Source organism: Postia placenta (genome assembly GCF_002117355.1).
Source record: "Postia placenta MAD-698-R-SB12 unplaced genomic scaffold POSPLAscaffold_6, whole genome shotgun sequence".
In the NCBI taxonomy this organism is placed as follows: domain Eukaryota; kingdom Fungi; phylum Basidiomycota; class Agaricomycetes; order Polyporales; family Adustoporiaceae; genus Rhodonia; species Rhodonia placenta.
The window spans coordinates 1,973,198-1,996,616 of NW_020169837.1; the positions used below are offsets into that span (position 1 = coordinate 1,973,198).

Below are 23,419 nucleotides of genomic sequence, written 5' to 3' on the forward strand. Positions count from 1 at the left end.
AACGGCAGGTCGCTGCGCGTCGGCGAGATCATCCTGATCGTCGACTCGGACACGGTCGTGCCTGAGGACTGCCTGCGCGACGCGGCGCGCGAGCTGTACGAGTCGCCCGAGGTAGCGATCATCCAGCACGAGTCGGACGTGATGCAGGTAGCGCACCACTACTTCGAGAACGGGATCGCGCACTTCACGCGGCGGATCAACAAGTGCATCTCGATGGGGTGTGCGAATGGGGAGGTTGCGCCATTTGTGGGGCACAATGCGTTCCTGCGGTGGTCTGCGCTACAGGATGCGGCGTTCGTCGATGCTGCGGACGGGGTGAGGAAGATTTGGTCTGAGGCGAATGTGTCGGAGGACTTTGACATGGCGCTGCGATTGCAGCTGAAGGGATACATCATTCGATGGTCAACGTACTCGGAGGGCGGGTTCAAGGAGGGAGTGTCGCTGACATGCGATGACGAGTTGAATCGATGGCAGAAGTATGCTTATGGTGAGCTCATCCTGGATCCTATCCGGTTACATCTAGATACTGAATATGATGGAGGCTGCAACGAGCTGATCTTCAATCCGCTCATCCACTGGTGGCGCTTAGGCCCAATCAACAAGCAGCTGCGGATCTTCATCTGGTCTGCCGCACCCGTCCACTACAAATTCAGCATGCTTTCGTGTATGTAATATGTCTCTTCTGTGACGAATGATGACGACTGACGATGTTGTTCAGACATGTTCTCGTACTGTGAGCTGTATTGAACATGACGACCTGTGTCATCTTCTCATGCCCTTTCTGCAGATGGTATCGCTGCAGCCGCACTACTAGCCACGATGAACTACTTCCTGTTGGGGTGGGGTGTCACAGTGAGCATGATGCATCAGCGACTGGCTGCAAATGTCTGACGATATATGCAGATCGATGGGTTCTACGAGCACAGCTTCGAGATCTGGCTCGCGTGTACCGTCGTCTTCCCCGGCGCAGGCAACCTCGGCTTCACGCTGCTCGAGTACCGGCTCGGCCAGCGCGCGCTCTTGAGCTCACTGGCTGAGAACCTCACCTGGGTGCCCTTCTTGTACGCATCACCGTTCGCCTCTCCTTCATTCTCATTTCTGTTTCTTCACTGTGCGGCCATGCTCACGCGCCTGCCACAGCTTCTTTTTCTTCGGCGGCCTCCCCATCCACCTCTCGGCGGCGCTCCTCGCGCACCTGTTCTCGTACAACATCACCTGGGGCGCGACCAAGAAGGAGGTCGAGCGCTCCAACTTCTGGCAAGAGGTCCCGCGCATCCTCGCCCGCTTCGGACCGGCGTTCTCGCTCTGTCTCCTTCTGTGCGCCGCGATGGTCGTTCTCTCCCTCGGTGTCATCCCCTCGGGCTGGCAGATCCCCGGGTGGGACTGGGCTGCGATCTTTCCGCTAGCGTGAGTGTCTGCGTCGCATCCCATCTGCAAGCCGACTGAAAGTTCATGCTGGCCCTCAGCATCGTCGCCGGCTGCCACATCCTGTACCCCGTATGTTTTCGAACACATATTGCGCGCGATATCCTGGCTGATGTCGGCTGTGGCAGATCATACTCAACCCGTGGCTCATGATCTTTTCGTATTGAGGCGAGACCTCACTTACGGCTTTGGACTGACTGGGCTGTGTGGAGCGCTTGCTAAGGTTTCTCCCGGACCGAACTCGTGTGGACTGTAAGTCGATTTCCGACCAGCATTAACCTAGACTGTAGTCTGTATACTATCATGCGAACGTCGTGCGTTTCTTATCCTCTACTCGCTACATAGACCAATATCCCACGTCGTGAGCGTGCGCCCATGGCCATGGATAGCAGTATGCGACGATTTAGATCCATCACAGGTATCAGCGACGCATTTGCACCTGAATAATGAGCCAAAACTGTGCTTCCAGGTATCGTTTCTACCCCGACAAAGTGTGAGAGCCAGCGCGTCCAGCTCAGCGAGAGGATATTCACCGCTCCCTTCTCACAGCCGATGATGGCTGCGATGTGAATAGCACCCACGGCTATTGTGTCCTATACATGCTTTCTGAATGCTTTCTGCCAATGCGCTCCTACCGGTGTTGTCGCAACCGCCTTCCATATGCTGGCAGTTGACAGCGCATGCGGTGATAACAGAATGCAGCTTACCAGCACGACGCGCGACATTATGTCAACACTGTCAGACCGCGCCGGTGGGGTGGAGGACGCGCTAGAAGATAAACGATCCAAACCAACGTCAGCGGTTTCGTATTTTTTATTTTCTCTTTCCGCCCAAACAGTCAGGTTTGAGATTACGTACCATGTACCATTCTTCTTTGACTTTATGGCTTGCGAAGACGATGCTGAGGGGGAGATGAAATGGCTGGTGTAGGCTGATCGCGGGTGCCGGCGTCGTCACGCTCCCGAGGGCGGCGGGTAGCGCAAGTGAATATGACACGTCGGAGGCGACACCATCGAGAAGCTGAGACAATACCAGTCCTAGCTTGGACGGGCCCAGGACGGGGCTTCCGTCCGGATTTGGGTTACAGTTTGCCTGATTTGTATGTGTTTGATCGATCGGACAGGTTTCGAGGCATTGTTTCTCTTGTACGTCATGATTCTCATCTCAAACCTGTTGTGACATCATCCTGCTTCGGCTGCCCTGCACATATATAAACTGGCGTGGGCGTAGAGAAGGGACAATTCGCCCTTTTCCTCGAACTACCACCTTGCGCCCATCAAATCCCTCTCGAAGACACAGCATAGGTAAGCATCGCACGTTGTTTCATTGTTGAGATTGTAGTCTTTGTCGCGCATATTTGTTGCGGATTGTGTCGTTGCGGTTGCCGGTTGTTCTTGTCGTCATTGAGAGCTCGTTCGATGTAGCGTGCCGTTGTCGTGTATTCGTTCGTCGCGGTCGCCAAGCATCGCGCACTGTCGTTGTTGGTTTCTTCATAGTCGTCGTCGATTCATTCGTACCTGATGTTCTCGTTTCGTTCGCGTTTTCTGTTGATCGTTCGTGGCTGTCGTTGGTCATATTTGCTTGCAGTCGTTAAGGGTCGTTGACACTCACTGGGATTGTTCAACCTTTGTTGGTTGTTCGTTCGATCATTTCTTTACTGTCGACGCGCATATAGTCGGATCAACGCGGCCATCTTACTTTCTTATATTATTATAGCTAGCCGACAGTTCATTTCATGCTCTTCGACCATGTTTGGACACCAGCTGCATTGAGCCTCCCACACCGGCCCACATTTAGCTGTGTTGCGTCATTCCAACTAGCGTACTCCTGTCGCCATCGAACGGTCAACGGTCAACGACCATACGGGGCAGACCTCGCGCGCGGCATCCCTCCCACGGCCACGGCAGCGTCACAGCGCGTCGACGGGGTTCCAGCTGACCGAGCCGTCCCGGCCCTGGTCCAGCGCGTCCAGCGGCGCCATGTCCTCCGGGGCGAGCGCAAAGCCGTACACGTCCGCGTTCGACGCGATGCGCGCGGGCTGCGCCGACTTGGGCAGCGGGCTGTACCCATGCTGGAGCGACCATCGCACGAGCACCTGCGCGACGTCCGTCTGGTACTGCATCGCGGGAAAGGAAAAGCACAGCTCAGATGGAGCGCGACTCCTGAAGCGCCGAGCGCCGTACACACACCTTTGCGGCGACCTCCTGCAGCACAGGATCTCCGAAGCGCCCGCGCACGAGCGGGCAGTATGCCTGCACGACGATGCCGTTCTTCTCGCAGTACGCGACGATCGGACGCTGCTGGCAGAATGGGTGCAGCTGCGCGGCGGGCGGGGACGCCGCGCGGCCCGCGTTAGCCCGGGGTGCAGGGTGCAGCGGAGCGCATCGGTGCTGGACTAACCTCGATCTGGTTGATGGCGGGCGCCTCGAGGCCTGCCGCGCGGATCTCTTCGAGGTGGTGCACGCCGCTGAGGGCACGCAGAGCATGACGGGCGCAGCGGCACGGGTCACCGGACTCAGCGAGCGGCACACGCGGGGACAACGAAGCAGGGACACGCACTAGTTGGATACGCCGACTGTCCGCAGCTTGCCCGCATCGCGCGCGTGCAGCAGGGCCCTCCACGACGCGAGGCGCCGCTCCTTGCCGGACAGCGGGCTGTGGATCAGGTAGAGGTCGAGGTAGTCTGCGCTGCGGTCAGCGCGTTCCCGCGCACGCAAAACGCGACCACGACGGCGGAACGCGCACCGAAGCCAAAGTCCGCGAGCGACGCGTCGACGGCCTTGAGGGTCTGCTCATACCCGTGGTGGGGGTCGTACACCTTGGATGCTGCAGCGCACGTCGGGATCAGGATGCCATTCGGCGGCAGCGGGAGAGGGAGCATCGCGCGGTACGCACTCACGAAGACCTCTGCGCGGGGCACACCACTCTCGCGGACGGCGTTCCCGACCTGGGCCTCGTTCCTGTAGTACTGCGCCGAGTCGATGTGTCTGCAGGCCGGCGCGTCGATATGCGGGTGAGGGGGGCAACATTAGCCTCCGAGCGGGGAGAGCCAGCATCAGCCTCCGTGCGCACCTGTAGCCGTGCTTCAGCGCGGCAAGACACGCGGGAGCGCAGTCGTCGTTCTCATACACGCCGAGACCCAGCAGGGGCATCGCGTAGCCTGCACGGTCTTCCGTCAGCGGTCGAGGAGATGGGCGGGGCGTGCACGACGCACCAGAAGACAGGCGGACGGACGTGGACAGGGTAAGCTCGGACATGGTGGCAGGCGAAGAGAGGCGCGAGCTTGAGCTTGAAGATCCTCGCTCACCTCGATCGCGCGCCGATCGTGTTATCAGGACGGCCAACGGAGCGCCGCACCATGACGTCAGGCACATAATCCGCCGATCCGGGCGATCCCAGCTCTGGCGACTCGGACACGTCTGTGTGAGTCTGCGGCCGCTGGCACTCGGAACCCTGGATATGAAATGCTGACGCTCGCGAAAGTCTATTGATATTGTGACGACGCTAGGTGAATCAAATGCAAAGACTGCTCGTCACGACAGAACCCAATCTCTCAGTGCACACTACAGATGCACATTCTAAACGACATCCGACAAGGCTGCCTAGTATATAATGCAAGCAGCCCAGCTATCTCATGTCTCTCCCTCCCCCCCTTCACGGTGCATCGACGGGGTTCCAGCTGATCGCGCCATCCTTGCCCTGGTCAAGTGCGTCCAGCCTCGCCATGTCCTCCGCCGCGATCTCAAAGTCGTACAGGTCCGCGTTCGACACGACCCGTGCCGGCTGTGCTGACTTGGGCAGCGGGCTGTACCTGTGGTGTGCGCGCAGCCTGGTCAGCCTCGGCACCTCACCCGTGCGGATCGCGCATGCGACGAGTCCGTCATGACACGTACCCATGCTGGAGCGACCATCGCACAAGCACCTGCGCGACGTCCTTCTTGTACTGCATCGAGGAAAACCATAGCTCAGATGAAGCGCGACCCCTGACGCGCTGAGCGCCGTACACACACCTTTGCGGCGACCTCCTGCAACACAGGATCGCTGAAACGTCCGCGCACGAGCGGGCAGTATGCCTGCACGACGATGCCGTTCTTCTCACAGTACGCGACGATTGGACGCTGCTGGCAGAATGGATGCAGCTGAGAGGCAGACAAGAAGGACGTTAGCCCGGAATGCAGCGGGGCACGTCGCTCTTAGACTGACCTCGATCTGATTGATTGCGGGCTTCTCGAGGCCCGCCGCGCGGATCTCTTCGAGGTGGTGCACGCCGCTGCGGGACGAGCACGGGTCAGGTCAGGACACAGACTCGAGGAGATGGCAAGGCGCGGGAACGCACTAGTTGGAGACACCGATCGTGCGCACTTTGCCATCCTCCTTCGCCTTGAGGAGCGCCTTCCACGTCTCGAGGCGCAGCGCCGTGCCGGACAGGGGGCTGTGGATGAGGTACAGGTCGAGATAATCTGTGCGGGCGTGGTAGTAGCAGTAGCAGTGAGGGGAGGGGAGAAGACATACCGAAGCCGAAGCGCTGCAGCGACTCATCGACGGCGCGCAGCGTGCGGTCGTACCCGTGCTCGTTCTGCGCGATCTTCGTGGCTGCAACGCACCGAAACGACATGCCATGTGAGGTGAGCGTGAGCCGCGGGGGCAAGTGCAAGGTGCAGCTACGCACTGACGAAGACCTCCCCGCGGGGGACGCCGCTCTGGCGCACGGCCGCGCCCACCTGCGCCTCGTTGCGGTACATGCGCGCCGAGTCGATGTGCCTGCTCGGCAGTCGACACGGTTGAGATTTGAACGGCAGCCGATAAGAATAAGGACAAAAGGGCGTGGACGGCAGGCACGCACCTGTAGCCGTGCTGGAGCGCGGCGAGGCATGCGGGCGTGCAGTCGTCGTTCTGGTACACCCCCAGCCCGAGGAGGGGCATCGTGTGTCCTGCGTACCCGATCACAATCCCGATGACCGGTGGGTGAGCGGGTCTCTGCGGGGCCAGATTCAGACGCGGACGAGCGCACCTGTGGGGAGGCGGACGGCGGATGTGATGCTCAACTTGGCCATTGCGTCGCTGTTTGGTGTGGGACGGTACTGGGTGGTCGTGGTCGAGATGAATGCGGAGTGCTGAGTGCTGAGGACGAAGTTCGAACTCGGAGGGGTATGGCGTCATAGGTTCAGGATACTAATAAGCAAGTACCGATGGCTGACACATTACACTGTGAGCCACATGATAGCAGACAACCGTCGCTGACTCTGTGTCGATTCTCGGCATCCGGCGCTTGCATCGCGCGATCGATCGAGATCTCTGGCGGCTTGTTGCGCCATGCCTTGACGCCGGATGCGAATGCGTGCCAGGTGAGTGTGCGAGAGCCGACCGCGTGAAATTGAAGAGAGCTGACCGGATGAAAATCAAGAGATAGGGCTGGCGAAAGGGCATAGAGTGCAGTGCGGAGAGCGCGATGAGGGGGAGGGCATAGAGTGCGGTGAGAGCGCAGTGGCTACAACGAAATATATTGCCAAGTCTCGCTGCCTTCCTTACAGTCTCGTCCGCTAACGCTCCCGCTCCCCCGCCCGTCGCTTTCTCCACGTTCGCCGTACAGAGATTCTAACAAACGGAGCATGCTGGGGTCTCTGGTGACTAGTGACCAGTAGTGAGTGCAGGCTTCCAGTTGACGTCAACGGTCAGATCATCTCGGGGCGAGTATGTACACGGAATGCGATCACGTGAACACAGTCGCGGCAGCGCGTCCTCGCCGCCCTCGGATCAGATAAGGATATCCGTAGCCCGCGCAGGTTGAAGGAATTATCTACTCTGCTCACAGGAGACTACCCTCGGAGTCCTCCTGCCATCTGTCCACTCATGAGTGCTCTCTGCCTTGACGCTCTCCTCGAAGCACTCGCACGTCGTTCCTAGAGTTCTGCTCGTCGTACACAAACCCCACTCCTGATTGTCCGGTAGCAAACCCGCCCCGCCCGCGTCGAGGATGGCGGGGGGCTACGCTTGTGCGCGTCTCTCCTAACAGTGAGCGGTATGGACGTTTTGTCTTCACGAGCCAAAGTGGAAGCTCAGAGATCAAGACGGGAACAAGGTTAGCCCCAGTCCTGAGTCGCCTCGAACTTGGCCGTATACTGCAGTCTGCAATACTGTGCGTGGTCGCCCCTGGCCTGATCTCGTTCTTCGCAATCGCCCCGCGCACCAGAATGGCAAAAACGACTCCGTATACTGACGGCAACGACGGGCTTTGCTTATTCGCTTCCGGAAACCAGCGCAGGAACGCCGTGCCCGCCAAACAGTCGCGGTGCCGTTCGGCGGTCCTGCAGCAACTTCCGGGACTGTTCTCAGCCTCGAATGCTGTTCGTGCTGTCAACTGACTGTCACCTCTCCGACTTAAGGTTTGTACACACTACGTCTGTCTCCTACGCTTCCAATCCTCTGTAGCTTTCTATATGCAATGCGTCGATACTGCGTATCTGTCCCTTTACCTCATGCACGTTGTGTGGCCTGACACAGGTACCGCAGATAGACCCTGGTAATGCATCGGGAGATTGTGGCGAGAATCGACAGGTCGACTCGAGCGTCTGTTCCCCGATCAAGCATTTGCAACGTCGATCCATAGAATTTCGTTCGATGGAGGCGGAACTGCACTTTCCGGCCTATCTGCAGGCCGGCTAAGCAGCATGCATCCGCCCGGCCGAAGCTGAGCACACACATGTACGCCGCGCTGACTCTGTGCTGATTCTCTTCGGGTGTTGAAGCCTGTTTCGTTGACGCCGTTTTCCAGGACGTTATATTCTGGTTCTTTACCCGTGATCCTCGACGGCGCGGAAGGCGAGGTGTGATGACCGGCGCGAGAGGAAATGTGACCTCCCCCTGACGAATCGAGAACCCGCCTATCGCTAAACTAAATCCGTCCCCAAGCCGCACATTACGAGTTTAGACGCTAGCATACTCTATTCTATTCGGATGCTTTCTCGAGATCACACCGCCGATCGATCACTCTTGGAAAACCTTCACGGCCGTCTTGTTCTCTACGTCATATGGTTGTTGCAGCTAACAGCTTTGCGTCAAACCTGTTGAAGGGGTCTCGGGCATATATATATACAGTCGCGACCCTGTGGAACCCGTCATTCCCCTCTTCCCCGAACCACATTGTCGAGTCTGGAAGAGCGGGTAGTGCAAACGCGCGACTAGCAAACTGTCAACGCCGTCGAAATCGAGCTTATCTCGGCGTATCGCTGCAGTTCACGCGTCCATCGACCACGTTCTATCCGCTTGCGGCCAGTGATGGCCCTTGGCATTCAATTCTTCCTCGCCTCCCTCTTGACGGGCTCTCGAACGCACAGCCTGAGTACGTTATCTCTCCGACGTTTGCCTCATCCGCTGGCTCATGTATTCCATAATTATCCCCGGGCTTTGTCTCACACGTCATTCATATCTGGATACGGCTGACCACAAATAGAGTCCGTCTCGATTAGATCTGTCCTCGGTGTCTTGTCGTGTCCTCCGAACATCTCCGGGCCCGCGCGCTCTCTACTTCCACTTCAGTAACTGTGGCCTCTTCTCACATGGCAAATATCTGATCATGTAGGGCAGTCGATAACACGGACACTTTTGACGTGCAGGATGCCTCATCCACCGCGGACCACTAGTCGTATAAATCCTAGGTCGGCCATCCTGCATACTGGCATCCACTCGCACCGCAGCCTCACCCATGTCGACCTCCTCCTCGTCCGCCAGCTCCAGTGAGGGCCCCAGCGAGGCTCACCGCGACCCCTTCCGCACACCTCACGCCTCGGAGTGTCAGACCCCTGATGCGTCAATCCCGGGCACGCCCAGAGAAGATATCAGGGACTCGCCCTCGCTCCCCGCCAGTGTCATTGGCTTCAGTGCCGAGCAGTCCGTTCCCGGCGCCGGCAGCTCTGAAGGCCCACCCTCTCGCATCCAGTCCAGCAGAGGCTCGCTCTCTTTCCTACGTCATCCTACGGCCACAGCCAGTCCTCGTATCTCCCAGGTCAACGCACAAATCACGGAGGGCCCGCGCACGAGTCTGCCTCGCGTTGACTCGCAGATTCGCAACTCCTTCATGTCGCCACCTACGATGTCACGACGCGCGACAGTGTACGACTCGCGCGAATATACAGGGCGTATCACGGCAAAGCGCGCGCGCTCGACCATGCTGACGCAGGAGATCGAGAAGCCATGGATCAAAGAGAAGGACATCTATGCACGCCTATCGTGGTGGCTCACGTGGACAATTGCATTTCTCGGCGTCGCGGGTGGCGCAGTGCGGTGCTACTTTTCGTGGAAGGACGTGCCGCGCGTCGGTAACCTTTGCCTCGTCATGGAGGACGACTTTGCCACCTTCGACCTCGAGAACACCTGGACGCGCGAGGTCGACATGGGCGGCTTCGGGTACGTAATTCCTGTTTAAAATTGCGCATTCGATCTGATCCTGATGTATTTCAGCAACGGCGAATTTGAAATGACGACCGACTCGAGCAACAATTCATTCGTCAAAGATGGGAAGCTGTACATCGTGCCCACACTGACAGCCGATGTCATCGGGTACGATAACGTCCTGAATGGGTACACCTACAACATCTCTGGCTGTACGAGCACCAACCTCACATCGTGCGGGGCGGTGTCCAATTCGACGACAGGGTCTGTCATCAACCCGGCAATGAGTGCACGGATTTCGACGCGCAACAGCCACAGCATCAAGTACGGCAAGGTCGAGATTGTCGCGAAGATGCCTGTCGGCGACTGGCTGTGGCCCGCGTTGTGGATGCTTCCGGTGAATGAGACATACGGGCCCTGGCCTGCATCGGGGGAGATCGATATCGTAGAGTCACGCGGCAACAGCATCAATTACGCTGCCCAGTTCGTGTTCTCATGTCAGGCACCTTGTCACTATGGCTCACTTGCAATCTTATTTCTACAGGGGCAGGAACGTCGTACGCGCATCGCTCAACTGGGGGCCGTTAAGCTTCTTGAACGGCGTTGCGAAGACGTACGGCTGGTGGTCTGATCGACGATCGACGTACGCAGACGGGTTCCACACGTACGCGGTCGAGTGGACGCCCACATTCATCCGGATGTACGTCGACACGCGGCTCGACCGGATGCTTCAGGTATCGTTCAACGAGCCGTTCTTCAAGCGCGGCGACTTCCCCGCGACGGTCCTCAACGGGACGCAGTACATCGTGACACCGGACCCGTGGGTGAACGGCACGCGCAACGTTGCGCCGTTTGACCAAGACTTCTATCTTATCATGGACGTCGCGGTCGGCGGCACGAACGGGTGGTTCCCAGACGGTGTCGGGAACAAGCCGTGGCTGGACACGTCAACCTGTGCGTATTCTGCCTTCTGTGGGATGAGTTGGACGTGCGCTGATGCGCGATGTCAACCACAGTGGCGATGTCCAACTTCGCGAAGGCGCAGTCGACGTGGTCCGCGACGTGGCCGGAAGACATCGATCAGCGTGCGATGATCATTGACTCGGTGAAAATGTGGCAATCGTGCTAAACGCCTCGCGCGGTTGCCCAAGTGTGTTCCAGGACACACCGCTCACCCGCATGGCTCTCTTTTTGCATACAGACACATCCTATCATTCTCATTTATCGAATGCTCCGTCTCCTGATCATGCATGACACGGTGGTGATGCATGACGCCACGCTAAACCCTGGATATCACCTTTCCGTTCGCTAGCTCTCTAGCTTCGACTGTTCTGGACGAACGTTCCTTGTTTGGGTTGACGTGACCTTGATTTCATTCTGGAGGTACCGTAGACAAATAGACAATCTCGCACGCGGCACACTGATGTCCTCACTCCCACATCGTTGCATTATTCATGACATGGTGTCACAGGCTTCCCATACAAAGATGCCATGCAACGGTCGACTTGTGTACATCCACTTGCTTTCGATGGCCCGTAGCTGCACTTGTTAGGAAGCCTGCATTGTGGCCGGGATGTAGCACATCTAAGCGTGAGCCAATCGCCGTTATTTACCGCGGATGATTATGTGGCGCACATAGCATTCCGTCGAGACATCGTGCAGTGCGTTCTTCATCATAGCAAGCCCTCTTCATCAATCCGTCGAGCATGTTTGTCTCCACGGCGCGTTAGCATGCCGGGAAACACGGGCTGTGGAGGCACCGGGTGATGGCCGCGTAAGCGAGGCTCAGAGACGTACAATTAGGATGTTTGGCGAGGACAGGAGAGGCGCAAGATGCTGTCCGGTTGCTTCCGAGCGCTCCCAGAACTCATGTGACGCCGTGGAACACGTCGCATGCTGTCCGGGGTTCTGCTTTGCTATCATTGAGTGACGTACGCGAGAGGGCGTGATTCGAGGCATGGCGCAAAACTGAATCAACGTAGATGAGTACGTACCACTGTTTCTGACGGGCTATTGCGGCCTCGCCATGTAGCAGCAAGTGTCGTGAAAGCGGCAGTCCTGGCTGGGTTTGAGACGCTCTTACCGTGAGCTTGCCGACGCATGTGTTCTGGGGTCTGTTGAGAACCTCACTACGCCTCGGACGCCTCCGCAGGCAGATCAAACTTTATTTTATTCATAGCGTATCCGCCCGTAACCGCGCGCCATCAGAATGCGGCAGCCCTGTCTCTTTGGTCGGACGTTTGTTAGTATCCCGTAGGCAGCCTACATTAGAGCGCCCGTTTTGATGGTTGGAGGATGGTTAGACGTTTGTAACGATCCTCAAGGCTCATTGTTGCAGTTTGAGCTGAGAAACGCTTGTGAAGTTGTATGCTTTCTGGCTCACCTGGCACATTGTTGTGTTTTTCAAATATTAACTCTCTCTCTCCACGCTGTGTCTGGACAAGTTCACGCCTAGCCTACAGCCTACAGTCCTCAGTGGTTCCCGGAGCAAAGCCGCATTGGAATAAGCGGTCATGGACCACTCAGTAGCCCGCCACAAGTCCGGTTACGACCTCAGGCTGCGGTCATGTCGCAGCAACTTTGATAAACTAGTCTGGGCCCTGGGGTTACGTTACTGTCATGTTTCTTGTTCCTCGCAATTGCTGCTAATGGGTAGTGAGTGCTCGTTCGTTTGCGGAGCATCCACCTTCTTGGGGAGATAGTTTCAACCCCTCTGCGACTGATCCATCGATGCGACACGGCGAGCTGCAAACTAAGGCGCGGTGAATCTGGTTACCTTAATTAACAGCGACCTGACTTACCGGTTAATTACCGGTAGATTAACCAGTAATTTACCTAGGGTTGGAAACATGGGTGTTAATCTGTGTTAATCTGGGAGTATCCCTCACCCACAATTCTGTTGATCTGACTGCTGGATCCCTGCAGGACATTCTGGCTGATAGTGCGGTCTTCCAGAAGGAACAGCAGGAATGCGTAGTGTCAGCGAACATCGTGAGCTCAGTCGAAGTTCGCGCGGAGGACCTGGACTGGGATACGTAGTAATTGACGGTCAATGTTGAGATTTACCGCTTTAGGCTGTTAATTATCGTTAATTAGCACTTGAACGCTCGTGGGTTAATTAGCCGTCAGTTACACTTGTTAATCTGGCCCCCTAATAGACCGACTGCTAATGTACGGTAAGTTAGGAAGCGATTTCACACCGTGCCCTACTGCAAGTCTCATAGTAACTCACGGTTGTGTAAATAGCACTCACAAAGACACGCTCAGTGCTGGCAGCTCCAGGTTTAGACCAGACTTCGAGGTATTCAAGAACTGATCTACGCACAGCTGATACTGTCCGCAAACGACAGATATCAGCAATGTGCTTGCAGTCTAGTATGAATTGGGGTTCACTAATAAAATACGAGCTGAACAAGCCGGGCATAACATTGGCCGAGTCGCGTCGATTGCCGGTGGCTGAAGGATCAGTCGGGGTTGAAATTACCTACCAAAAGAGGTAGGCAAACGAATGAGCGAGGGGAATTGAACAGCTCTCGCTGAATGGGTTACCGATAATCACGATGGCTTTGACGCCTCCAATCAACATTCAGCTTTACATTCTACTCATATCTAAATTTGTTACATTTGCAGCTGATTCTATATCGTTAGATCTGTTGAACTCAAAGTGTGCGTAAGCGGACTTCCGATGGGAATGGGCAGGCCCTGGAAACGACATCTTCATGCGTAAAATCGTGGCTTTGCCGGGTGCGGCCAGGTGAACCATGGTTCTGATCATTGATTCCGAATTCCGCATCAACCCCGTTTGCCCACATGTCTGACAGTATGGAATCAGCTGTGCGGAGCATCAGGGTCCTTAGCTCTGAGCGTCGATAGGCCGTAACAAAACCACACGCCCATGTCAGATACGCTCGGCTTCTACGCGTGAGAGCACGCCCATGCATCCCAACTCTTCCTGGACTAATTGCATTATAGCATCCGCTGCGCCGCTTGGCGGTCGTTCGTCCTTGACAGGTGAAACTGAGCAGAAGGATATTTAGGACCGCGATCCTGGAGGGGTCGTCGCCGCTGGCTCGCAGAAACGAAGGCTGTCTGTCATGGCGACTTCTGAATCCTTGACGGACACCCTTCAACTCTTGTGAGTGTGGTGTTGCAGTCTGTATTCACCCCAGCTGATCGCTGTCCTGGTGTCTTCAGAGTGTGGACACATTCGTTCTTGCTGGCCGGAGTGTGTATGTGATCGCATATACCGTATGGCGTGGTCAGACAGTGATCATCTGTGTTCGGACCAGGTCTCGTGCTATACGAGTACATCGTCACTCTGTCCCAGGAAGTCTCTGCGATGTGGCAAGGCAAATTGACGAGCGCCACGTTGATATTCTTTCTGAACCGATATACGACGTTGGCGTGGGGCATCTTTGGCACTCTGCTTCTGTTTAACTCAATTAAACAGTCGGCCTCAGTACGTATATCTGGCACAGTTTGTAACACAATTTTGACAATCGATTTCAGAGGTAAGTGAGCAGAGGATCTTGAGTTGATCTATCACAGGAGCTCAATGGGCATTTGTGGCAGCTATACCCATTTGATCTTCTTCTGGGGCTCATTGAATATGATCTGGCAAGGTATCTGGGCAGGTAAGAGGCTTTTGTCCAGCTCAAGGCAATGCTCATCTGCATCGACACCAGCTTTCAGTGCTCTGCGCGTCTATGCCGTCAGCGACCGTAACTACCTGTTGGCGCTGTTGGCGCTCCTCCTCGGGCTTGTCCCTGTTGGCACCAACGCGGTAAGGCGTGCATGATCTCGTTACCATTAGCGTTATCGCTCATTCAATTGATTATTTCTCTAGTACACGTATGCAATGAGCTCCCCGGGACATGCGACCCTACACACCACCAAAACGCTTGCTGTTCCGGGAAACGAGGTACCCTCCGCGGTTGCGAACAAGTGCGTCCAAGCATCGTCTGCGCCGCTGCCCACTGATCGGAGACTGAACTCAAGTTGTACAGGTGTTCGTGCTCTTGAGTCGCCTCTCTCACACTGGCTGACGCTTGCTTGTCCACTCATCTATGTACAGTGGTGATCATAACGCACGTCAGCCTGATTTCGTGCGACATACTCGTGCTCGCCGTCACATGGGCAAGCATGCTGCGGCTCCGCCGCGCTACCGGCAATGCGGGCGAGCGTGTCGCGCCACTCCTGACGCTCCTCGGACGCGACGGTAAGTGTCTCGGTGTCCTGCGAGTGATTGCCTACTGTCGATCGGCATGTGATGGGGCGCTGACCCTGTCGATCATCATCAGGCACGCTACACTTCTTGTATGCCTCCTTAGTGCATAAGCCCGTGGCAATTGAGATGATTTAACGCCTACACAGAATCTTGTTATTCCTGAATTGCCTCGAGACGGGTCTATGGGTCACGAATGTAGGTTGTCCTCTCGTCGGGCATCCACCCCACCCGCTCAATCTGTTCGTTCACAGACATCTAGTGTTGTTGACGTCCTCATCACCCCGTACGAGCCTTCCAGTTACTCCAAATTGCCAAGTTGCTCACCTTGCTTGGAAGGCTGACCTCCATCATCGTCTCCCGCTTCCTTCTCGATCTTAGGCAACTCCGCATCACCGTTGACTTATCATTGGATACCGACACAATCGCGCCGGCGTATGACACCGCAACGGGCGGCGCTCCAGGAGACGGTTCGAGTCACGTGGAACAAATAAGCTCGCAGTATTCGAGTACGGGGTATCTGTCAACGTTTCTCGGGAGTATGGGTGCACCGCTGCAGGACCCCGTGTGGACATTTCCACTACAAGACGATCCCGTGGACTTTAGTCGGCCGCCGGATGTCGATAACGTCGCGCCGTGAATCGTGCCCGCGAGAATATGCTTCGCTCGTGCATTACTCGAGAAAAACTCGGACCAATGCCGCCAGAATCGCTTGTGCCCTTCCATGCCGACTGTAACCGTTGAATCATAGATGATCGTTGTGTGCCCGGTCGGTGCGACTCTCGGGTCGCCATAGTCCGAAGATCGTATCTCTTGCCGCAGTGCCGTTGGCAATCTGGAAACGTGCACTCACACACACCATCCTCTTGCAGTACATATATACACCTATCAATACATTGTTCATCCGCCCGTGCAGCACTATCTACGTCTGAAACTTGAAGAGAGGCGCCACTCAGGCACCAACCGCGACGCCCTGGACGGCCTTGACATAGTCCAGACGGAACGGGTTGGTGTCGGTGTCAGTGCTGCGGTTGTAGGCGATCCACTTCGGCTCGTCCTGTGCAGCGAACGACGTCAGCGGGTTTAGACAAGGCACACCGATAGATAAGCACGGACCTTGAAGAGACGCATGGTGCGCGACTTGTTGCCCATGTCGAGAGAGAAGCGGTGGTAGATGCCGGCGGGGAGCACGATCATGTCGCCCGCAGAGAGGTGGAGGCGGACCCACTCGTCCGTGGTGAATTCTGTTGCGGGACGGAGTCAGAACGGGATAGGCTGATGCGTGGTAGAACGTGCATACCCCGGACGTCGAAGAAGCCGCTGCCCTCGATGATGTACCGGATCTCCTCGTCCTCATGCATGTGCCTGTGCAACATTGCAAAACTCAAAACACCACTCACAATGCACGTGAGCCCAGAGACACTCACTCGGAGTAGAAGCGCTTCATGGTGGCCTCGAAGGTGTCGCCCAAGCCCTCCTTCGCGTTGAGGACGATGTCGCGGTTCTTGTAGCTGCGCGCGTCCGCGATCTTGTCGACCTCGCTCTGCCACTTGCCCTCGGCATCGACGGGGATGTGCCAGCGCAGCACGCCGAGCTTGTCGAGCATCTCGTCGGGAACGGTGCGCCCCGAGTCGTGCAGCTCGCGCTGGTCGCCGGGGAGGTCGTCCATGAAGTATGCGCGCATGATGTCAATTTCGTGGGGTGAAGAAAGATTTCTCGGGTGAGCAAAGGCCCTTTACGAGCTGCCCTTTTCTAGTCTCCGGTGGCTGAGGTCGCGGAGCGAATGATCACGGGGCCGCGGCGGCCGTCCAAAGGATGTTCTCACCGGGCGACGGATGTCACTGGTGGCTATTCGCGTGTGTGGATCCGAGTTGGTTCTGAAGTAGTAGAGCCCTTGCCGGCCGGGGAGGAGAAGGTCACTGGCAAACGGAGCCGCCCGCCCTCTCTCCTCCACCCGTCGTCATTCCGCACTCTCGTGATCCTGCGGCTCTCCGTCTGCGCGCCATCGCAATTCTCGTACATTCCTCGAGCTCTCGACGACAGTCCACCGCTTATACCCATGCTGGATTCGACCGTTCCTCTCGTCACGCGATCATGATGAATCCAGCATCGGCTTCATTTTGTCTTCCCTCCTTCCCTCCTGTCCAGCAGAAGCTTTCTATCAACCTCCTGAGGTTCCGAGTGGTCATATATTTTCCCGGTTGCTTCCACAGAAATGAGAATCTTGAAACCAACTTGGCGCGGGTCGACTCGACCTTCTACCGGCTCAGTATTTGTTTTTTTGACATGCGACAGTGATTGATTTCTACCGTGGTGCTTCGCTTCCTAGAAACACGTTGTAAGCAAAATTAGCTGTCTAGTATATGCCATCATGGGAAATGACGCGTAGATCTCGACTTCGTACATGTTCATGCTGCGGCGTGCTGTTACTGAGATAGTAGACTTCCTCGATTGCACTGTGCAGAACATAGTGGCTAGAGAAAGGCTCAATTTGTAGAATGCGTTGGTAAGTGTGCGCCATACACAACACTGAAACATTAGCAAAATCTGGATGTTCCAAGCCTCTCATGCCTACCACAGATTGATCTTCGCACCAGAACGAGATCAGTCGACGGATCTCGATGTTGATGCATATTGCGTTTGTGACGGTTTCAAAGTGTCAATCCATGCTATTCGTACGTCACTCGCGCAGGGTAGCCCAAACGCTGACTTCGAGCTCAGGAAGGCAGCAATCAATAAGAAGCGCATTTCTCCGTGCAGCTCCTCACGCTTTCATTGAATCTCCTGGTTCTTTACCATCTCCCGTATGACGTTCAACGTGTGCGCAATCGCCTCTTCCGCCATTTCTCGTCGCTCATGCTCGAGCGCATCCGCGTCCGCGCCCGTGTCCAGCTCACCGACCGGGCCCCATGCGAATGCGAATGTGAGGACGAGCTCCGGACCACGCGTTGTTGGCATTGTGCTGATGAGGTTCGTGATCTGCGCGCGGTGCGCGCCGGTCGCAGGATCTGTCATCATGAAGGTGAGCTGAAGAAATGCAGATGCAGTCCAACGTCAGCGAGAGCAGTGCACCGAACGATATAGGCAGTCACCTGTGCGGGCGGGTAGTACGTCACGTCTTCGTGCACGGGCGCAGGGTGTCCCTTGAACTGCACCTCACGCAGGAGCCCTGTTGTGTTTTCGCGCAAGACCTTGCAGGTCGAGATGGCCGACACGAAGCGGCTGGATGTTGGCGAAGGCGTTTGAGCATGCCAGAGACTTACAGGTACGGTTGACGTGTGCACGTACCTTGGCTCACGAGCCTTCACTAGCAGACCCTGGTAGAGTTGGTCTTTGGTGAGGCGAATGGACTCGCCTTCGGGATTGACGGGCAGGCTAACAGCAATGAAACGCATGGCTACAACTGCTTACTGCTTAACCTGCTGTGAGTGTCTGAGGCGCAGAGCGTGCAATGTATACGAATGTACTCGGTGATCGCAGCGATGGAAACTGACACGATGGGAGTACCCGCTACGATGACGACACACGGCGGCGAAGACGTGATCATTCTAAATTGGGTCATGAGCCCCCGTGATCGAGGTCGTGTCCTCTCCACAGCCCCGCTTTTGGACTTTTTAGTCAAGCAGGTTTTAACAAAGTCGCGCTGTACCAAGTTCAGCTTCAGATGAGTGTGTGCATGAAAGGACGAAACAATTACACACGTACAGTACCCCAATACAGAGCACTGTGATCGTCTACTGAGATCGCTACTTGAATGTTCACATCCTTAAGGTCTTGATAGTAGTGACACAAGACACGGCGTCAGGAATTGACATCAATACAGATTGTTAGCGCACGATGTTATACAAGGATCAACAGCGTGTATCTCGCATAATGCCGAAAAAACAGAGCATTGTACATTCTTATGCATCACGGAGCACTTCGTCGACAACTGCCACATCTTTTGTCTTGTCCGACAGGGACGCGGGTTCCGTGTTCTTCTCTGGATCTGACGTGTCGCCGAGCGACGCATTGTCCTTCTCTCGGCGTCTCCATGCATGCAGCAGCGGACGTTCCCCGACGAATGCGAGGGTGAGGAAAAGGCAGAGCGAGAGAATGCCGATGTTGATGTAACACAGAATGTCCCAGCCAATGGGCGAATGACTGTAAATCTGTTGATAGTGTCGTGAGCTCTCTGCGTAGATTTCGTGAACATGGTCATACCTGTCCACCCATGACCGAACCAACTGCGGTGGAGAGCCCCAGTGAGATGTCGATTTCTAACAAAGGGGACATAGCTCACCAGCATTCGCAACTCCGAAGACGATGTTGAACGTCCCGTAGGTATGTGCATCTACACCACATCAGATGCGGTGTCAGAATGAACGGCCGATGCAGTACTTACAACCAACACCGTCTATCTTCCGCGTGATGGCGGCCAGTTCTGCTGTGAGTGGAGATGCCACAGCCGCGATGAAGAGATCTACGCAGAAGAGTTCAGCATAGATCAGCATGACGAAGGCGACCATCTTACTCTCGATGGCAAAAGACACAATGAAGAAAGCCACGGAGAATTTGAGGGTGAGCAGACCCCACCATGGGATCCCCGCTACCAGCAAGACCACGGCGACCAGAGATGGCCCGAAGCGATCGCTCAATACGCCAGCCGAGGCATTAGCTATCAACGGGGAATCATGAGCATAGAGTAGGGTGGCGGTGGAAAGAGACGCATGTACATATAATCGTCGGAATAATCGCTGCAAGATACACCAGCCCCACTTTTGTAGAATTGTACCCCCAGATGGCCTGCAGACGGAGCGGTATGGTGACATCTAGTGCAGCAAACGCAACACTGAGGATCAGTGAGGGTGAGCCAGACGATTTCGAAGGCAGCCCCCAAGAATACGCACGAGCAGAAGAAAACTATGATCAGAGCCACTAGCGCCCGCACAGACGTCAGAAGCCGGACCACGACGCCCACCATCGACAGTTCGATTTTGGGGCCCTCGGTGGCAAGGACATCCGTTGGCACGAATGCAGAGTTCTCATTCGCTGTAGCTGCAGATTCTTTGCCGGCTTCTGAGTCCGCTTGGCCGGCGACTTGTTTTTCTTGTTTGTGCGAGCCCTCGAAGTTGTCCTTGACGAGAAGCCGGGCCGTGAAGTCGAATATTGTGAACAGTATGGCAAAAATGAATGGGGCACGATAGCCCCATCGTGCGTAGAGCGCGCCTCCCACGGGCGGACCAACAAGTGAACTGGGTGTGGCATTGCGTTATTATGAGATGAGTGACAGCATCACTCAAGGCGTCGACTCACCCAAGAGGCACACCGATCATGGCGACCCCGAGCTGCCCTGGTGATCGTCTTAGACGCCCTGACATCAAGACACAAAAGATGCACATCCTTGCCCGTACCTCCGATATCCTTTTCTGGTGTCGCGTCGCAGCTGACGTCGGTGGCGCGTCAATTCCCGCCAATCTACAGATGCGCTAGGCACTCACATAAGTGCCAACCCGGCGATCAAGATTGCTGCAGTGCTTATTCCCTCGAACAGCCGACCAAGGCACATCACCCAGAACGTCGGCGCCTCCATAAGCAAGAGCTGAGATGCAATGAGAGTGAACTGGCTCGCTAGCATGATCAGCCGCCTTGAACGTAGTCGCTCGGAGACCGCTGCGATGAGCGGCGTTGCTGCGGCGCGGATTTTACATGATTGTCCGCGCGACTGCTCGACGGCGTACCTACAACCAGACCAGCAGACTTCGAGCACGTCGTGAATGAAGAGAATTAAACGAAACGCACGCGACGCACGTAGATGAAAAGAAGCCATCCGACGAGACTGGAGATCTCATGGTATCTGAGCTCCTCGAGCCTGAAGGGAAACACGGATACAACAATGTTGTAGTTTAAACTGTCGAGGGTCAGTCCTACGACGTGGTCAGACTATACAAGTGTTCCTGCTTTCCCCGACATACCCAGGGTTACAACTAAGACGAAGTGAGTAATTCTCAATCAAACGCCCACATAGAACGAGGGATGTATGTGCGTACCGAAGGTCACGAATCCGGGCGATGACCTCCATTGTGACGAGGAAGCCAACATTCGACGCGGCGAGAACTGCATTTGGAGACAAACTGAAGACCTATCGTGGGGCGGGTTCAAGTCATTGGCTTGTTATGCATGTGGGGGATATTGGGCGTGTTCCACCCGTGCTTCTCCATCGTAGAACAGCGCCGAGAGCGAAGGCTTCGAAATCTTGACCGCATGATGAGCGAATGGAAGGAACGGGAACCCATCGCCGCACCCAATGTTCGCTATCAGTTCCATCGTCTAAAGACAAGAAACCGTGATGGAATGCGCCGGGCGCATGATTCTGGACAACGCTGCTTTAGTCGTCTTCCTTCCCCGGGCCCCACTGTACTCGTGTGCCGCAGAGTACGTATCATTATGGCATGAGGTGCATGCGGCTTTACATGACGCGCCGCGGGAAACAGCGCCTCGAGAGTGCATGATAATCATTGGAAGTGCTGCACGGCAGCGATACTCTTCAAGCTCGCACTGTTGCGTAACCAGATGGTATAATGCAGTGCTGCGCCGCAACGCAATCACGCATGCATCAGGAGAGTGCAATGCTGTGAGCAGAATTCCCAGAGGCTATTGCTACCTGCGGCAGAAGATGCAGGTTTTACATAGTGGTTGCCCTCGTGGCTGCCTGACAGTGGATTTTGTATTAATTTAACGTAACCTTTACACTTTTGCAGCAATGGATAAACCCATTTTGAGAAACACTACATAATCCCCAGTATAGGTGCTACATGCATTAGGAAGTACTATACACCAGTGTACTTGCCAGCTGGACAGGTTCTGCCAAATGCATTGGTCATATCTAGCGGACAGGCATACCTAGCAGAGTGAAAGGCTTTCTGCGGATAATACTAGCCAAATCACACGCCGTTCGAATTACTTATTTTGTTCTCGAAGGATGAAATTGTGACGTAATCTTATCGGATCTCAAACCCATTGATGACGACTACATAAACCAAGAATGGGCACGGCTAGAACCTCGATCAATACTTATCTTGAAATTCGTCTGCTCCCGATTCATGACATTCTCGTCTATTGCTGTTGCGGAGCTCTTTCAAATCTCAGAACGGACACTTTTACGAGAAGTACAGCAACATCCTTGCCCAGTCGGTAATCAGTTAGTGCTACAGGATAGTCGTGTGTGTACAATGAAAACACGCAACAAGCTTCATTGAAAGGTCAGCGGTATGATTCATGAAGCTCTAGAGAGATTAACATATCCTCACCATATGGAAGTTAAAGAGGATATTCAATAGGGACGGCCTAGTCATCATACAGTGTCGTCCTCAGAACGGTTGAAAATGAATACGTTCGCCCGTAAGGAGTCTAAGGCGGGCATGTGAGCCATGGCTCAATGAAGACACGAAGTCCTGACCGTCTGGGTCACTATCATCGACTTCTGCATTCTCATTCGACCGCTTAACCAGGTACGTATCCTGACGGACTGCCGAACAATCATTAGATATGGCTCGGTTGGAGTCATGTGGCTGTTCAAGGTACCTATGGCCGATTTCTCAGGCAACGGCCTTGCTTGCACGGACATCAACACGGCGAAGGCTGCAAGTGCGAAGAAGAGGGAAAGTCGCTGAAAGAGCATATCGACGGGGGTTGCTGTACAGCTCGCAGTTCTCTGCTTTTGAACGCGCGCACTGGGCGCGGTCTCTAGCTTCTTCGCTTCCGCGCTCTCTTGCCCGCAAGCCCCGGATGATGTCGCTCCTCATTCGGGCAGGACCCTTTCGCGCTCCGCTTTGATTATCTATCAGAACAGAGCGCTCATATGATCCAGCTTCTTCAAGCATACTCTCACGCTGAATGGGCCTTGCCTTGGATCTGGACATGCTGGCAACATGGTCATCACGACCGGACTGGAGTCGTGGCGTCGGTTCCTGCCGAAAGCACACAGACGGGCAGTACCAGTTGCCAGTTGGCGACAAATAGGTCCGAGATGTCTGCCGTGTGAATGCAGCCCTTGCACTTTCAGGAACAGCCCCTCTTATGTATTGCGCAACCGGGTGCGTAAACGCGATCTAACATGCATCCATTGAAACTCAAACTACATGTTTGAGCGGAGTCAGATGCCATGTCAAAAAGATTCACGAACATATGAATTCGGCGTCCAGGGGAATGATGAGCTTTGAACGTACGATGGCAAGCTTCTCTATCGGTATCTTAGTACCGTTTCCCACGTCCTGTCCGGCATGATTTAAGCACGTTGAGATCATACAAGCGCCATAGGTAAGGTTTATATCAATGTAATGTTCCCGTTTAGACGGGCATAGGGATCCTTCCCTATCGACGGATCGCAGTATTGCCTGCCAG

At 55.4% G+C, this 23,419-nt stretch overlaps 6 protein-coding genes across 6 annotated transcripts in view; 3 read left to right on the forward strand and 3 right to left on the reverse strand.

Annotated features, from left to right (window-relative positions):
* The window catches only part of POSPLADRAFT_1142202 (hypothetical protein), a gene marked incomplete at both ends in the record, with an annotated part of 3,681 nt that extends 2,089 nt beyond the window's left edge, over positions 1 to 1,592 (forward strand). The window contains 8 exons of the mRNA XM_024485400.1: positions 9 to 487; positions 542 to 664; positions 719 to 733; positions 788 to 852; positions 904 to 1,061; positions 1,141 to 1,407; positions 1,467 to 1,497; positions 1,554 to 1,592. Coding sequence (XP_024339852.1) covers positions 9 to 487; positions 542 to 664; positions 719 to 733; positions 788 to 852; positions 904 to 1,061; positions 1,141 to 1,407; positions 1,467 to 1,497; positions 1,554 to 1,592 — 1,177 coding nt within the window. The remainder of the gene's footprint in view (positions 1 to 8; positions 488 to 541; positions 665 to 718; positions 734 to 787; positions 853 to 903; positions 1,062 to 1,140; positions 1,408 to 1,466; positions 1,498 to 1,553) is intronic.
* A 1,742-nt stretch (positions 1,593 to 3,334) lies between these two features.
* On the reverse strand, positions 3,335 to 6,348 carry POSPLADRAFT_1046393 (hypothetical protein; the record flags this gene model as incomplete). The annotated part of the gene is made up of 7 exons (XM_024479019.1): positions 3,335 to 3,541; positions 3,615 to 3,743; positions 5,629 to 5,695; positions 5,762 to 5,885; positions 5,938 to 6,018; positions 6,095 to 6,186; positions 6,269 to 6,348. The coding sequence occupies 7 exons, from the start codon at positions 6,346 to 6,348 to the stop codon at positions 3,335 to 3,337; spliced, it is 780 nt and encodes a 259-aa protein (XP_024339853.1).
* Positions 6,349 to 9,589: 3,241 nt separating this feature from the next.
* POSPLADRAFT_1181119 (glycoside hydrolase family 16 protein) lies at positions 9,590 to 11,060 on the forward strand (the record flags this gene model as incomplete). The annotated part of the gene is made up of 4 exons (XM_024488812.1): positions 9,590 to 9,828; positions 9,883 to 10,296; positions 10,358 to 10,767; positions 10,830 to 11,060. The coding sequence occupies 4 exons, from the start codon at positions 9,590 to 9,592 to the stop codon at positions 10,940 to 10,942; spliced, it is 1,176 nt and encodes a 391-aa protein (XP_024339854.1). The 3' UTR covers positions 10,943 to 11,060.
* A 2,847-nt stretch (positions 11,061 to 13,907) lies between these two features.
* Positions 13,908 to 15,175, forward strand: POSPLADRAFT_1046395 (hypothetical protein; the record flags this gene model as incomplete). The annotated part of the gene is made up of 9 exons (XM_024479020.1): positions 13,908 to 13,948; positions 14,008 to 14,042; positions 14,103 to 14,272; positions 14,323 to 14,324; positions 14,386 to 14,447; positions 14,499 to 14,596; positions 14,660 to 14,759; positions 14,888 to 15,031; positions 15,144 to 15,175. 9 exons carry the CDS (start codon positions 13,908 to 13,910, stop codon positions 15,173 to 15,175), a joined length of 684 nt encoding a protein of 227 aa, XP_024339855.1.
* A 693-nt stretch (positions 15,176 to 15,868) lies between these two features.
* POSPLADRAFT_1070082 (hypothetical protein) lies at positions 15,869 to 16,728 on the reverse strand. The gene is made up of 4 exons (XM_024482380.1): positions 16,465 to 16,728; positions 16,338 to 16,402; positions 16,154 to 16,281; positions 15,869 to 16,094 (listed from the first exon to the last, which is right to left on the reverse strand). The coding sequence occupies exons 1-4, from the start codon at positions 16,719 to 16,721 to the stop codon at positions 15,990 to 15,992; spliced, it is 555 nt and encodes a 184-aa protein (XP_024339856.1). The 5' UTR covers positions 16,722 to 16,728; the 3' UTR covers positions 15,869 to 15,989.
* A 1,081-nt stretch (positions 16,729 to 17,809) lies between these two features.
* On the reverse strand, positions 17,810 to 22,697 carry POSPLADRAFT_1046397 (hypothetical protein; the record flags this gene model as incomplete). The annotated part of the gene is made up of 21 exons (XM_024479021.1): positions 17,810 to 18,064; positions 18,130 to 18,259; positions 18,326 to 18,412; positions 18,449 to 18,503; positions 18,951 to 19,188; positions 19,241 to 19,263; positions 19,320 to 19,370; positions 19,422 to 19,694; positions 19,753 to 19,868; positions 19,927 to 20,271; positions 20,333 to 20,369; positions 20,431 to 20,462; positions 20,518 to 20,618; positions 20,828 to 20,927; positions 21,067 to 21,158; positions 21,224 to 21,346; positions 21,770 to 21,804; positions 21,920 to 21,939; positions 22,173 to 22,224; positions 22,410 to 22,544; positions 22,601 to 22,697. The coding sequence occupies 21 exons, from the start codon at positions 22,695 to 22,697 to the stop codon at positions 17,810 to 17,812; spliced, it is 2,397 nt and encodes a 798-aa protein (XP_024339857.1).
* Between the last annotated feature and the right edge of the window lie 722 nt (positions 22,698 to 23,419).

What these genes read in the sequence shown, in the direction of transcription:
- POSPLADRAFT_1070082 (XM_024482380.1), bottom strand. Translation starts at nt 16,721, where the DNA reads ATGCGCGCATACTTCATGGACGACCTCCCCGGCGACCAGCGCGAGCTG. An exon ending in CGGCTTCTTCGACGTCCGGG is followed by an intron (nt 16,282 to 16,337) that starts GTATGCACGTTC and finishes GTCCCGCAACAG; the next exon opens with AATTCACCACGGACGAGTGG. An exon ending in GCACCATGCGTCTCTTCAAG is followed by an intron (nt 16,095 to 16,153) that starts GTCCGTGCTTAT and finishes TTCGCTGCACAG; the next exon opens with GACGAGCCGAAGTGGATCGC.